This window comes from Mustelus asterias, chromosome 8 (assembly GCF_964213995.1).
Source record: "Mustelus asterias chromosome 8, sMusAst1.hap1.1, whole genome shotgun sequence".
Classification (NCBI taxonomy): Eukaryota; Metazoa; Chordata; class Chondrichthyes; order Carcharhiniformes; family Triakidae; genus Mustelus; species Mustelus asterias.
In genome coordinates this window covers 74728408-74744372 of record NC_135808.1, presented here as the reverse complement: position 1 = coordinate 74744372, position 15965 = coordinate 74728408, and the positions used below count along the sequence as shown (strand labels likewise).

Genomic DNA, 15965 nt, shown 5'->3' with positions numbered 1-15965 from the left:
TATTACAAGGGGGCATAACTATAGGGTTCGTGGTGGGAGATACAGGACGGATATCAGAGGTAGGTTCTTTACGCAGAGAGTGGTTGGGGTGTGGAATGGACTGCCTGCAGTGATAGTGGAGTCAGACACTTTAGAAACATTTAAGCGGTTATTGGATAGGCACATGGAGCACACCAGGATGATAGGGAGTGGGATAGCTTGATCTTGGTTTCAGATAAAGCTCGGCACAACATCGTGGGCCGAAGGGCCTGTTCTGTGCTGTACTGTTCTATGTTCTATGTTCTATAAAAGGAAGATTATCAATACAAAATTGCTGAGTGACTGGAAATGGAGAGTAGTGCTGAATGATTGATTTTTCCCAATGAAGAAGTATACAGTGGGATTTCCCTGATGTTGGTACTAGAACCACTGCTTTTCTTGACACATATTAAGGATCTAGACTTGGGCATAATTTCAAAACTTATGCATGATGCAAAACTTGGAATTATTTGGGACTGTGACGAGGAAAGCAATGAACTTTAAGGGTGAAGACATACCTGGTGGACATGTGGCAAATTGAATTTAATGCAGAGAAGTGTGGAGTCATGCATTTTGGTGTGGAGAGGCAATATAATCTAAAAGATACAATTCTAAAAGGGATGCAGGAACAGAGGGACCTGGGGGCGGTGTATATGAGGACTCATTGAAGGTAGCAAGGCTGGTTGAGAAAGTTGTTAAGCTGGCATATGGGGTTCTGGATTTCGTAAATAGAGACATAAAATAAAAGAAGCAAGGATGTTATGATGAAAATTTAAATAACAGTATTTCAGCTTCAACTGGAGTATTGCGTCCAATTCTGGGCACCGCACTTTAGGAAGGATGTGAAGGCTTTAGAGGGGGTGCAGAAAAGATTTGCAAGTGTGATGCTAGGGATGAGAGACTTCAGCTAAAGGATAAATTAGAGAAGAGAAATTTGAGGAGGCTTGACAGAGTGTGCGACATCAGGATTTATCTAGACTGAGTTGATGGGGAGAAACTGTTCCTATTAGCCGAGGGATCAAAAACTAGAGGACTGGCAAAAGAAGTGATATGAGAAAAATCTTTCTAAGCATTTAGTGGTGAGGATCTGGGATGCATTAGTTGAGAGCGTGGTGGAGGCAGATTCAAAGTGACTTTTAAAAAGGACTTGGATAAGCATCTGAAAGAAAAATTGCTGGGCTATGGGGAAAGGGAGTGGGACCAACTGATTTGTTCTCGCAGAAAGCCAGCGCAGTCAACATAGGTTGAATGGCCTCTCTCTGCATCATAACCATTCTATGATTATGGATTCAAAATTACCACTTCAGTTTCAAGAGATCCTGAGAAACCAAGCTGTTATCTTAGATCAGCTGCCTCTATTTCCCTCTTCAAAAAGACAGATTTCCAAATTATTCAATGAAAAGAATGGAACTATTTTATTCTGGTGGGACTGGAAGCCATTGAGGCGTTCGGGTGGTTGGGGGTAGGGGTGGGCAGTGCCCTCTAGCCTGGCACCCTGGCAGTGCCCACCAGACACCAGGGCACTATCAGCCAGGCACTGTCCAGTGGGCAAGGGGTAGGGTCCGAAATGCTTGGGGGATTGCTGGGGAGATGATTGACTGGAGGGGTGGACGAGGGCAACGATCGGCTGGGGAGTGTTGTGATTGATCGGGCGGGGGGGGGGGCGGGGGGGGGGGGGAGGGAGGTCGGGGGCAAGGCAGGGCAATCAGGGGAGTGGGGGTGTGATGTCTGGGGGGCAGTGACAATCTCCCAGTGCACTGTGTACTCTTGAAACAGTGCAATAGGAAATCAAGGTGAATGCATAAGAGTGCCCTCTAGCAATCAGCAGTGGCTTCCCGTCGTGAATAGACTCCATCCACTCCATCTACTGCCGAGAATTACACTTTGCCTCATTTTTTTTTCAAAAGTGTCATAAGATTTGAATTTTTTCTCCTTGCCGAAAAGAAATGGGGCCTATTTTCACGCTTGTTTGGCACTTAGAATTCTTTTGGTAAGATCGTCCCGTTTGTTTCATAAGCCAGATTTAAACTGTAAATTGGTATTGAATGGGTTAAAATCATGCCCATAGCCTCAATTGCAGCATTTGTCTTCAAATCATCAACTGTTGAATTACTAAGCTGGCTTCAAAATTCAACTATTTTTTGAAAGCAACATTGGCATGAGCAAAGCTTTTCTCTTGTGGGGTAAGAGTGCTTTTAACAGCCAGTAAAAACGGGAAAGTCTCAATATTGGAATTGTTTTCCAAAATGATAGTTACAGGCTAGTCAAGATTTGCCTTTCAAATGAAAGTGGCTTTGTGGAGCAATTCAATGAGAGGATAGGTGTAAAGCAAGACAGATTTTGTACTCCTTTGACCATGGAACCAAGTTAATAAATGTTGTTTAAGCACTGTTTCTGTTTTAATTCAGGCGCAGACGCAATGGCAGCAGCAATTTGAACAGCAGAAGGAGGAGATGGAAACTGGTCACAGGAAAAGCCTTCAGCAATTACAGGCCAGTTTAGCAAAGCTAGAGACTGTAAACAAAGAGCTTACTGAAAGGCGATGCAAAGCAGAGTGCATCATCCAAGAAATTAAAGCAAAACTTTCAAACTTGGAAGATGTAAGGATTCTTCATTTCTATGTTAAGAAAATTGCAAAATTTAATAAATTGGTGTAAATTCTCCATACAATTTTTATTGATAGGAATGTCACAGAGCAAAACAAGAAGTTCAGTCATTACGTCGGGAGAATTCAATGCTTGATGCAGAATGCCATGAAAAGGACAAGTTGATTAACTGTCTGCAAACCCGTGTTGCTGTTTTACAGCAAGAGACCAAAGACAAGGATCAGTTGGTGTCTAGAACTAAGGAAGTATTGGAAGCTACTCAGGAACAAAAGGTAGATGCATTTTTGTTACATTCCAGTGATATTTTTATATTCGAGCTGCTTACTTTTAAACGCTCAAGGACGCATAGAAAAGTACAAAGGCAGTTTCCAAAAGTAAATCCACATTTCTCAGTAAGTGAAATTTGTATCCTTATGTAATTGAACAGGATGGAACAACACATGCCTTACCATTATCCTTATCGTGTCAGATTACACAACAGAGTTCACATGAACCGCACACTGAGGAACTGAAATCGCTGGGAACCGTTGTCCACATATTTTAGATGCTACAAAAATAATAAAAGGACAAAACTTGAGGCTCTATACCTGAATGCATGTAGTAATCAAAATAAACCAGATGAACTGATAACACAAATAAAAATGAATAAGTACCATCTGATGGCTATTACAGAGATATGGCTCCAGGATGACGTAGATTTGGACCTGAATATTGAAAGGTATGTAACATTTAGGAAGGATAGGAAGTTAAGAGAGGGGGACTAGTGGCTTTGTTAATTAATGATGGCATTGGCACTCCCAGTACTGCTGTGGAGTGCAAACCTTTCTCAGGATGACAATATTTTCCCTCTCACCTTTGTAACTCTGCCAGTGCCTTTGCTCTTGCCTGTCAATGAATTAGCCAGCCAAGACTACTCTCATGCATGCATACCGGGGTCGTGCATTCCAAGACCAGGCCTTCTAGGGCTAGAGTTACGCGCGATCACCCTGCAAGGCTAGCTGCAGTCTTCCTATTGAAAGTCAGCAGCCTTCTGCCAGCCATGCTGTAGCCAATGGGGATAGCACTACGTAGAGCTTAGGACAAACAAAGTCACATGGAAGACAGGTACAGCGGAGATTAGTTGGCTTTTATATGCAATATTGGATGGCTTAATTGATAAAATTGGTGGCTTTTATTTCAGCATTGTGGCTAATTTGAAGTTATATTGATTAAAATAAGAGGGAACTTAAGATGTGTGACTGTTGTTGAATGGGGAATTGTGTTTGCATCCAGTGGTACTGGAAGATGAGCTTATTACGGACATGCCAATCAGAAAGGGGCTATGTTGGTTGCCTCGTCCTTCTCCTCTTCCACCTCATCATCTTTTCCCTCCTCCTCTACAACTGCTCACCACATGCCTGATGGCCAGGGTTGTGCCCTCATGATGGGTGAGTTTATACAGGATGCAATTGACCATGATGCTTTGTGATGCACATTTTGGAGCATATTGCAGGGATCCTCCAGAGTGATTCAGGCAGCAGATACTTGAGCACCCTAGTGATCTATTTGGTGACTTTTGTGGAGAATGGTTCTCATTTTATTCATGTTACCCTTGCAAGCATATATTGTATTCATGACCCAGCAGATCACCGGATAGCCCTTATAGCCCAATAGCCCTTTCCTGATTTCTCATAGTGGCTGAAGTGCTGACAGCACAATAAATTGGTGCAGAATGAAGGCATCATGACTGCTGCTGGGACACTGGACATAGAACTACCTGATGCTCCGAGGACAGTTGCACACCATCTGGAGCCTTTTGTGCTTGTGGTACCCCTTTGAATTTACCTGCAGCACCTGCAGAGCGACATATATTCATAAATGGCATCCTGAAAAATGGGAAGCCTACTGTTCTTGAGAAGCTATGTTTGTTCCCTCTATTGTCTCTTTGCATGCTGAGTGTGAGTGACCATCTTTCTACAATAGATGACAGTGAACAGAGAGATGTTGGAGACGTTGCTTGCTCCAGCCTTGAAGAAGTCAAGCGCAAAGATGTTCAAGGCCACGGTTACCTTTACAGCCATTAACATTGCTATCCTTGTTCTGCTCAGAGGATGCAGGGCCTGCAACAACTGACAGATTCCTATGGAACACATCTTTAGTAGAACAAGATTTCACATGCACTATTTTTCGCTGAGATTGAGATAGGAGAATTGCTCCCTGAAGATGCTTTGTGGATATGGTCTCCTGCTGAATGTCCTTTTCCCCCACCTCTTCCCTCATCGAGCAGCTTGTCCTCCTCTTTTGCCTCTACTCATTCTCCCTTTATGCTACAGGCTAATGGGAATAGATACAATAGCATCCAGGACTGGGAAGAAGTATTGTGAGCAATAAATAAAAACCAAAGCCTCTACTATGTACTACATCATCCCTTGTGAATTTCATCAACTTGAAATGGCAATACAAACCTACAAACTCGGTAGCAGCCAGAAGAAATCAATTAGCCACTAACCTAAAAGTAATTGATTCCTTTAAGTAGCATTAATGGGGAATTTTTCCTGCTGCTAAATGCATATTCAGCTATGTGTGATCAAAAGTGAGTATTAGCTGCACCATTGAGATCAGAAAATCCACCAAATCATCATTACACAATGACGGTCATCACAATTTGACTACTCTGCATAGTTCCAGCATATACTCCAGCACCCCTACTAATGACTTATTCAAAATGGCGCCAGACATGGCCAGCACCAGATGTGTGCACAAACGATGCAAACATTATTTTGGATCCAAAGTGGCACACCAAAAATACCAATGCCTTACAACCAAATGTATCTATTGAATGTATCAACTTCTTCAGCTTATGAACATGCATTCATGAAAATCTTAAATGGGATAGACCTAGGCATGTTGTAATCTTCCAACACAATTAGTTTACAGAAATGGGCAACATCAAATGAGAGAAACTAGCTACATCATATGAAATGGATGTTTCCAGACAGCCCTCTGTATTGGTTTTGTCCTGTTCACCAGGATAAAATAACTGTTTCTTTCAAAAATGTAGCTCAACTTAGTCAAACATTACATTTTATACATTGTTATTTAAACATTACATTTTATACATTGTTATTACATTATTATTTTTAAAATTCCTGTTGGAGGCATGATGGATCTATGCTTTGGTCATAAAACAGCACATGGAGTAACATTTTAAACCCATTTAGCACTGAAGTTTGAATGTAGTTTTGATAGAATTAAATAAAACAATTTCAGCTCCTTATAATTTTTTCAGCTATCATTTGAAGAAAACTCTGAGAAGAAACAAATTCAAATAGAGCAACTGGAAGCCACTGTGAAGTCTCTGTCAGAAGAGCTGCTTAAGGTATGTATTGTGTGTGTGGATACACCTCTAAGCATTGATCTTGTGAGAATCTTGTTTTCTAACTTATTTGTATTCCTGATGTCATAGCTTGTTACAATATGCCAACTATAGCATAGAGTGGGGAGAAAGAGGGTACCTAAATATATATCGGGTAATTTGAAAATTTTTCAAACAGCTCTGGGGTTTGAGGGCCCGACTTTGGACTCAACCATCTTGGCATGGTTGGCAGCAATCTTGGCCAGCTAAATGATGCAACAGCAACGGTACTGGCAGAGTGGCAGTGGTGGGAGCAAAAAATGCTGTCTTTTTGAGAAGCACGAAGTTTGTCTTCTATGATATTACCATTCCCCCAGAATGATGTCTCAGCATTGTTAATAATTTGCTGGAGCAAAGATTGCTGGACTGCTGTGAGAATCTGTCCTTTGACCACTGACAACCGCACTAACAATGGCAGTAGTCTGATTCATGGTGTGGAGATGCCGGCGTTGGACTGGGGTAAACATCGTAAGAGTTTTAACAACACCAGGTTAAAGTCCAACAGGCTTATTTGGTAGCAAATACCATTCGCTTTCAGAGCCCTGCTCCTTCGTCAGATGGAGTGGATATCTGCTCCCAAACAAGGCACACAGACACAAAATCAATTTACAGAATACTGATTAGAATGCGAATCTTTACAGCTAATCAAGTCTGAAAGATGCAGACAATGTGAATGGAGGGAGCATTAGGCACAGGTTAAAGAAATGTGTATTGTCTCCAGACAGGACAGCCAGTGAGATTCTGCAAGTCCAGGAGGCAAGCTGTGGGGGTTACCGATAGTGTGACATGAACCCAAGATCCCGGTTTAGGCCGTCCTCATGTGTGCAGAACTTGGCTATCAGTTTTTGCTCAGCGACTCTGCTATGTCGTGTGTCATGAAGGCCGCCTTAGAGAACGCTCACCCAAAGATCAGAGACTGAATGCCCGTGACCGCTGAAGTGCTCCCCCACAGGAAGAGAACAGTCTTGCCTGGCGATTGTCGAGCGGTGTTCATTCATCCGTTGTCGTAGCGTCTGCATGGTTTCCCCAATGTACCATGCTTCGGGACATCCTTTCCTGCAGCGTATCAGGTAGACAACATTGGCCGAGTTGCAAGAGGCAAGGCGTTCTCCAAGGCAGCCTTCACGACACACGACAGCGCAGAGTCGCTGAGCAGAAACTGATAGCCAAGTTCCGCACATGAGGACGGCCTAAACTGGGATCTTGGATTCATGTCACAGTATCGGTAACCCCCCAGCTTGTCTCCTGGACTTGCAGAATCTCACTGGCTGTCCTGTCTGGAGACAATACACATTTCTTTAACCTGTGCCTAATGCTCCCTCCACTCACATTGTCTGTATCTTTAAGACTCGATTAGCTGTAAACATTCGCATTCTAATCAGTATTCTGTAAATTGATTTTGTGTCTCTGTGTGCCTTGTTTGGGAGCAGATATCCACTCCATCTGACGAAGGAGCAGGGCTCCGAAAGCTAATGGCATTTGCTACCAAATAAGTCTGTTGGACTTTAACCTGGTGTTGTTAAAACTCTTACAGTAATCTGATTCTACATGCCAGCGAGCATGGATTTTATGACCTTCATCTGAGCTTTTCCTGCAGCATTGAGACTTTGGGAGACGTTTGACTGTGCTGCAGTGGTAGCTCTGACAGCGGCCACCGGACATTATCTTGGTTGGGTCATTGGCAACCATTTTCACTTTGGGAGGGTTGGGTCCCAAGCTCTGTGTGATGCCTTCTGCCATATTGGTGCTGAACCCCTCATGATCCTTTATGGTGATGAGGATTTCTAGTAAGCTTGCCAAAACACAAAGTATCTATGTGTGCCTGCTCATTAATGATTTACTGTGTACTGCCATATCAAAGTCCTCAACTGTATCCTTTGCAGGAGAACTCGTTTGCATCCATGCCACCTTTCCTCTTGCCTGGTGGCTCGCCACATGCTGATTCTAACTCTACTAACCCGTAAAGTTTGCAAAGTGCCGTATCTGTTTGTTGTGAGTGACAGATTAAATTATGGTGTCTTTATATCACAATCCTGGGACCTCTCTCTCTTGGGTTACCTGAAGGCTGCCCAAATGGCATTTCTTGGGGACTTGAAAGCATAAGAGCAAAAAGGGAATGTTGACTGGGGAGAAAAGTAGGAGGTCAAAAATCACACCATCTGCAACTTCCACTTTCTCCTCACTTGAACTGGGGCATGAAGTTCAGGAAGAGCATAAGGCAGTCACTTAGCACCATTATGGATGGTTTTGGTAGTGCCACCTGCACTTCCACTGCTGACGCAATGATTCAATGTATCATCTCAAGGCGGTTCGAGGTGGAGCCATATCAGCCCTCCAGAAGTTCAGTCTTCCTGGTGTTATGGGCTACCTACTAGAAGAGAAAGGGAAGAATGTCAGTGAGTATTTGGCACTGGGTGAATAGCTGGTGGTCTGTGGAGACCACGAGAGATGTGCAAGAGGCTGGCAGCACTGGTAAGGGTGCATTGATGAAAGTGTTGTATCTGAATGTTGGGTGTGAGTTCCAAGTGCCAGTGAGAGCTGCTGGGTGAGCTATGGGGTTGTTGTGCATTGATAGCATGGTGTGGTAGGTACGAGATATGAGGTAAGGATGCGTTCACTCACCTTGATGACTTGTGTGAGGTCATTAAACATTTTTCAGCCATATCTCTGGGGCCAGAGTCCATGTATTCACCTCCATGGCAACCTGCTACTACTCCCTTCAAAGTGCGTGGCTTGTGGACCGCCTAGCCCCTATAAAAACGTGGTCTCTCTCCTGGATTCCACCTATTACACGTGCCTCCAAGGCAATCACTGAATCTGGGAACCGTCTCCCCTATATGCCATTTTGCTGCATCTCCAGACATGCAAAAGTATTTACCATAGCCTTCCATTCAGGAGTGTAGCTTCCTTTAGTAGGCAGTGCACCCTTAAGAAGAGGAGACTGGCTGAACTATGCATTTTTACACACGGGACTGTTGAACCACTTGCAGAGTCTATCTTTATCTGACACTTTTTAGTTCAGTGGCAGCTGGATTCAATCTAACCTGTTGTTTCTCCACCGTGCTGATTTTTCTCCTCCCCCTGCAGGTGCTGACTTTTTTGTTTAGTTATGAGTCCAGAAAAAGCTGCCTTCCAGTACTTTGAATTGCTGTTCTTCCTAGTTGAGGGGAAGCTATTCAAGCATGACTTGTATCATAACTTAGTCTTGTCTGGTCTTAGTTTTATGCCCTTACTTTCTAGCAGTGCTCAGGAATTTTCTCCTTCCGATCTTTGAACTGAGACCAACTTTTGGCTTAGGACTGCATGAGTGTCATTAGCCACTAGGCAAGCAAGGTGGCTGGATATGGAAGTCGGACATCACTGTTCCAAAGCCAGTGATAATGGTGACCCGAGGGAAGACATTTTTTACACAGCGAGTGGTTAGGATTTGGAATGCACTTCCTTAGTGTAGCGTGCAAAAAGGTTTTGGATAAGCACCCAAAGAGAGAACAAAATGCAGTGCTTATGGGAAAAGAATGGGAGAGTGGGACTAGCTGAGTTGCTCTGGCAGAGTGTTGGCACAGGCATGAGGATCTGAATGGCCTCCATCGTTCTATAACCATTATGTGATTCCATAATTTTGAAGTCTTAAATCATCCTATTCACAACTAGTGTCAAAATAATATGCAAATGTAACCCTTTGAGCATTGTTGCTAATTTATCTTTGTTGTTTTGAATCATTGAAAGTCAGCTGGGCTGGGAAGGGATTAGTTTGGCCCAGAAGCTTAATGACAGAACCACATCAATGAGTGCAGGACTTGCTTGGCCAATGGATGCAATAGTGAAGATCGGGTGGTTGCAACAAATTTGCTTTCTGCCCACCTTGATCAGAACTGGCACAGACGCGTCATGAATTCAACCCCGTGCCCAAAATGCAAGGCATTTCTAGTTTACATTTATGAAATTCAAAGTCTTGTATCTAGTGTGCATGCATTCGCACTTCAAAGTTTTGTGTGCCAAAATGTGGCATGTTTGTCAGGCATAAAAAGCTACAGGTAGTTTTAATAATCCATTTCCTGTTAAATTAATCCCGTAAGGATTACATTGGTCACGTCAAGTATTTTATAAGAAAAGCCTGAATGAATTCTCAGAAACTGGTACAAACAAGACTGCAAAAGACTCTGAAACAACTGAAAATATCTACCATGAAAGTATTAGAATCAAACCCAAGTATGGCCAAAAACCACCCAGTTGCTATCACAATCCATTGTGTAGCCAGCAGCCTATTTTGCCACAAGTGCAAGGCTGTATACCAAAATGTTAATATTGTTATGATCCCCATAAAGACTGATTTTTAAAAAAATGCTAATGGGACCAAGATATGTAGGAAAGTAAGTTATCAAGCCGAAGTAAAGAGTCTAAAATGGGGTAGATAAGTTAAATGAGTGGGCAAAAATTTAGCAGATGGAGTATAACGTGGAGAATGTGAACTTGTCCACTGTGGTGGGAAGAATAGAAAAGCAGTATATGATTTAAATGGAGCGAGATTACAGAACTTGGTAGTACAGAGGGATATGTGTTCCCAGGTACATGAATCACAAGAAGTTAGTACGCAGAGACGGCAAGTGATTAGGACGGCAAATGGAATGTTGGTGTTTATTTCAAGGGGAATTGAGTATAAAAGTAGGGAAGTTTTACTGTAGTTGTGCAGGGCCTTGGTGAGACCACATCTGGAGTACTGTGTACAGTTTTGGCTTCCTTTTGTAAAAGGATATAATTGTTAGAATCAGTTCAGTGACGGTTTACTCAACTCATTCTGGGGATGAAAGGCTTATCGTATGCAGAACAGGTTGGATCTGTACCCATTGGAGTTTAGAAAAATGAGAGGTATTATTGAAACATATTCTCACGGTGGTTAGTACTGTTGCCTCACAACACCAGGGACCCGGGTTCAATTCCCAGCTTGGGTCACCGTCTGTGTAGAGTCTGCATGTTCTCCCCATGTCTGCGTGGGTTTCCTCTGGGTGTTTCGGTTTCCTCCCATAGTTCAAAAGACATGCTAGTTAGGTGCATTGGTCATGTTAAATTTTCCCTCAGTGTACCCGAACAGGTGTTGGAGTGTGGCAGCGAGGGGATTTTCACAGTAACTTCATTGCAGTGTTTAATGTAAGCCTACTTACGACTAATAAATAAACTTTATAATATATAGTCCGGTGTCTTCATAGAGTGGATACCCAGAAGACGTTTCCTCTTGTGGGGAAGACTACGACTATAGGACACCGTTGAGAATAAAAGGTCTCCTTTTAATATGGAGATAAGGAGAACCTTTTTCTCTGAGGATTATTAACCTGAGGAATTCTCTTTGCCAGAAAACAGTGGAGACTGGGTCATTAATTTATTCAAGGCTGAGGTTGATAGATTTTTGATAGCCGAAGGAGTCAAAGGTTATTGGGCAGGGTGGGATGGGAAAGTGGGGTTGAGACCACAACCATGATAAGATTAACCTTAACCTTATTGAATGGAGGAGCAGACCCAGAGAGTTGAATAGCTTATTCCTACTCTTTTGTTCATACGAGGAGATGAATTTCCCAGCAACTGATTGAAAGAATTGAAAGACAAGATTTCAATTTGTAACATTTACTGTAACATCAATGTAGATCAAACATTAACAGACAATACATCAATCTAAACAAAAGGCACATTCACATTAACTAACCGATATAACCAAAATATGCTTTACAAAACTCTTTGACTAAATGCCATGTTTCTGGCAGATAGGTAGCTTTAAAGGAACAATCCCAAAGTCACTCGCAGCTCTCCAGCAGAGGTTCACTTCTCTCTACCACACTTGGTCGAAACTTTCGATGTCCTTCAAGAATTGTTCCACTCTTCCTGACTTTTCCCATTTTGGAATGCAAACCGATAATAGAAAGCATTGCTGTGAAAGGAGATATTAAAACACGTTTTTGTGAGTGGAGTTTGGAAATTCTAAAGTGACAATCATCTGGGGGAGTTCTGAGAAGAAATACACAGACACTATCTTGGGTTCAGAGCAGAGTATGTGTTTTGACACAGCCCGTCTGTATGTTTAAAGGTACTTTGTGTTACTGAGACTGTTGTAGTTTAAGATACACTTTGTAATCCATGTTAATCTTAAATTCTGTGTGTATTTGTTAAGCTATTTGGCTTTTTGAGCCTGTCTCTCCATTCAGTGAGATCAAGGTTGATTTTATCATGGTTGTATCGTCATCCAATCTTTCACATTTAGTAAGTTACTTTTTCCTTGTTAAAACTAATTAGTGGTCCTGTGGCTCTTGTTCCACATATTTTAAAATAGTAAAAGTTATGGGCGGGGGGAGCGATCTTACCTTCTCGTCCCGCCTGTTGATGGGAGGGGCGTGCCGTTAAGATCATGAGAGGTGAAAAATCGAGTTTGTGCCCGATTTCCTACCTCTCGCAATCTTATTGGGCTTGGATTTCTGGCGAAATCAGCCTCATGCCCGGGGAGGGTGCGAGGCTGGTCTCAATATTTAATAAGGAGTCTAACAACATCAAATTAAAGTCCAACAGGTTTATTTGGTAGCAAACGCCACTAGCTTTCAGAGCACTGCTCCTTCGTCAGATGAGTGGGAGATCTGCTAACAAACAGCAAACAGGGCATATAAAGATACAAACTCAAGTTACTGAATAATGGTTGGAATGCGAGTCTTTACAGCTAATCGAGTCTTAAAGGTACAGACAATGTGAGTGGAGAGAGCATTTAGAGCAGGTTAAAGAGATGTATATTGTCTCCAGACAGGACAGCCAGTGAGATTTTGCAAGTCCAGGCAAGCTGTGGGGGTTACAGATAGTGTGACATGAACCCAAGATCCCGGTTTAGGCCGTCCTCGTGTGCGGAACCTGGCTATCAGTCTCTGCTCAGCGACTCTGCGCTGTCGTGTGTCGTGAAGGCTGCCTTGTAGACCGCCTTGCCTCTTGCAACTCGGCAAACGTTGTCTACCTGATACGCTGCAGGAAAGGATGTCCCAAGGCATGGTACATTGGGGAAACCACGCAGACGCTACGACAACGGATGAATGAACACCGCTCGACAATCACCAGGCAAGACTGTTCTTTTCCTGTGGGGGAGCACCTCAGCGGTCACGGGCATTCAGTTTCTGATCTTCAGGTGAGCGTTCTCCAAGGCGGCCTTCACGACACATGACAGCGCAGAGTCGCTGAGCAGAAACTGATAGCCAAGTTCCGCACACATGAGGACGGCCTAAACCGGGATCTTGGGTTCATGTCACACTATCTGTAACCCCCATAACTTGCCTGGACTTGCAAAATCTCACTGGCTGTCCTGTCTGGAGACAATACACATCTCTTTAACCCGTGCTAAATGCTCTCTCCACTCACATTGTCTGTACCTTTAAGACTTGATTAGCTGTAAAGATTCACATTCTAATCAGTATTCTGTAAATTGAGTTTGTGTCTTTATATGCCCTGTTTGCTGTTTGTTAGCAGATCTCCCACTCATCTGACGAAGGAGCAGCGCTCTGAAAGCTAATGGCGTTTGCTACCAAATAAACCTGTTGGATTTTAACCTGGTGTTGTTAGACTCCTTACTGAGTTTACTCCAGTCCAACGCTGGCATTTCCACATCTCAATATTTAAATCAAATTTAAATGTTGATTTAAATTTTATTAATAGGACGTTATCGGCTGCGGAGGCCAGTAGTCGTGCGGGGTGGGTGCTATTCAGGGGGTGGAGGTGACTGACAAGAGATCTGCACATGCGCGATTGCACCATCCACTGTCAGCTGCCAGCTTTCCAATGAACTTAGCACCGCCCACCCTGGCAGGAAACAGATTGTACAAAATGCACTGAGTGGCATGAGATTGGACTTGTGGTCTCGCCGAAAAGATGGATCTGAAACTTTCACGTTTATTCGGGATTTAGAATTTTTTTGGTAAGATCACCCCATGGTCTTTTGAGCCAGGGTTCCATTCTGGAATCTTCCTGTCCAGTTATAACGTCAACTACAATTGTAACACTTGAAGCTGATTTTTAAAAAACACCTAATATTGTGGATAATTAAAACAGCATTTAGCTGCTTCAACTCTAGGCTCAAAGAAACTTGGTCATAAAACAACAAAACAATTTTGTTTCTTCACAAACAATAGCTTTCCTATAAAGCATTCCATCTAACAAATTCAAATGGAACCATTCCGTTTAAACTGGTTATAGAATAAAATCCATAGCTATTACAGATTCTGAAAATTAGTAGGATTATCAAAATCTTACACGTGAGCCACATTCTCCAAGGAGAGACAGAAAAAATCTTATTGCTTGCACAGCCTCCTGGGCAGGAGTCACGCAGGACAAATAAGTAACCAAGCACGGTGTTGAATTACAGGTCTGAAGGAAAACAAGCTAAAACCATCCAAATTTCCAGTTATTAGTGTCTCAAATACTCATGAGGGTCAACTTATCACTAAATCCTCACCAAAGTCTCACTGAATTGGAGAAACATAGAACATAGAACAGTACAGCACAGAACAGGCCCTTCGGCCCACGATGTTGTGCCGAGCTTTATCTGAAACCAAGATCAAGCTATCCCACTCCCTATCATCCTGGTGTGCTCCATGTGCCTATCCAATAACCGCTTAAATGTTCCTAAAGTGTCTGACTCCACTATCACTGCAGGCAGTCCATTCCACACCCCAACCACTCTCTGCATAAAGAACCTACCTCTGATATCCTTCCTATATCTCCCACCACGAACCCTAAAGTTATGCCCCCTTGTAATAGCTCCATTCACCTGAGGAAATAGTCTTTGAACGTTCACTCTATCTATCCCCTTAATCATTTTATAAGCCTCTATTAAGTCTCCCCTCAGCCTCCTCCGCTCCAGAGAGAACAGCCCTAGCTCCCTCAACCTTTCCTCATAAGACCTACCCTCCAAACCAGGCAGCATCCTGGTAAATCTCCTCTGCACTCTTTCCAGCGCTTCCACATCCTTCTTATAGTGAGGTGACCAGAACTGCACACAATATTCCAAATGTGGTCTCACCAAGGTCCCGTACAGATGCAGCATAACCCCACGGCTCTTAAACTCCAACCCCCTGTTAATAAAAGCTAACACACTATAGGCCTTCTTCACAGCTCTATCCACTTGAGTGGCAACATTTAGAGATCTGTGGCTATGGACCCCAAGATCTCTCTGTTCCTCCACAGTCTTCAGAACCCTACCTTTGACCCTGTAATACACATTTAAATTAGTCAAACCAAAATGAATCACCTCACATTTATCAGGGTTAAACTCCATTTGCCATTTTTCAGCCCAGCTTTGCATCCTATCTATGTCTCTTTGCAGCCTACAACAGCCCTCCACCTCATCCACTACTCCACCAATCTTGCTGTCATCAGCAAATTTACTGATCCACCCTTCAGCCCCCTCCTCTAAGTCATTAATAAAAATCACAAAGAGCAGAGGACCAAGCACTGATCCCTGTGGCACTCCGCTAGCAACCTGCCTCCAATCCGAAAATTTTCCATCCACCACCACCCTCTGTCTTCGATCAGACAGCCAGTTACCTATCCAATCGGCCAACTTTCCCTCTATCCCACACCTCCTCACTTTCATCATAAGCCGACCATGGGGGACCTTATCAAACGCCTTACTAAAATCCATGTATATGACATCAACTGCCCTACCTTCAGCAATACACTTAGTTACCTCCTCAAAAAATTCTATCAAATTTGTGAGGCACGACTTGCCCTTCACGAATCCGTGCTGACTATCCTGAATTAATCCGCATCTTTCTAAATGGTCGTAAATCCCATCCCTAAGGACCTTTTCCATCAATTTACCAACCACCGAAGTAAGACTAACCGGTCTATAATTACCAGGGTCATTTCTATTCCCTTTCTTAAACAGAGGAACAACATTCGCCATTCTCCAGTCCTCTGGCACTATCCCCGTG

General features: G+C 43.1%; 1 protein-coding gene across 1 annotated transcript in view; it reads left to right on the top strand.

The window, feature by feature from the left end:
• The window catches only part of LOC144497242 (spindle assembly abnormal protein 6 homolog), a 67085-nt gene that overhangs the window by 27589 nt on the left and 23531 nt on the right, over nt 1–15965 (top strand). The window contains exons 8-10 of the mRNA XM_078218206.1: nt 2427–2618; nt 2702–2896; nt 5893–5982. Of these exons, the coding sequence (XP_078074332.1) occupies nt 2427–2618; nt 2702–2896; nt 5893–5982 (477 nt within the window). The remainder of the gene's footprint in view (nt 1–2426; nt 2619–2701; nt 2897–5892; nt 5983–15965) is intronic.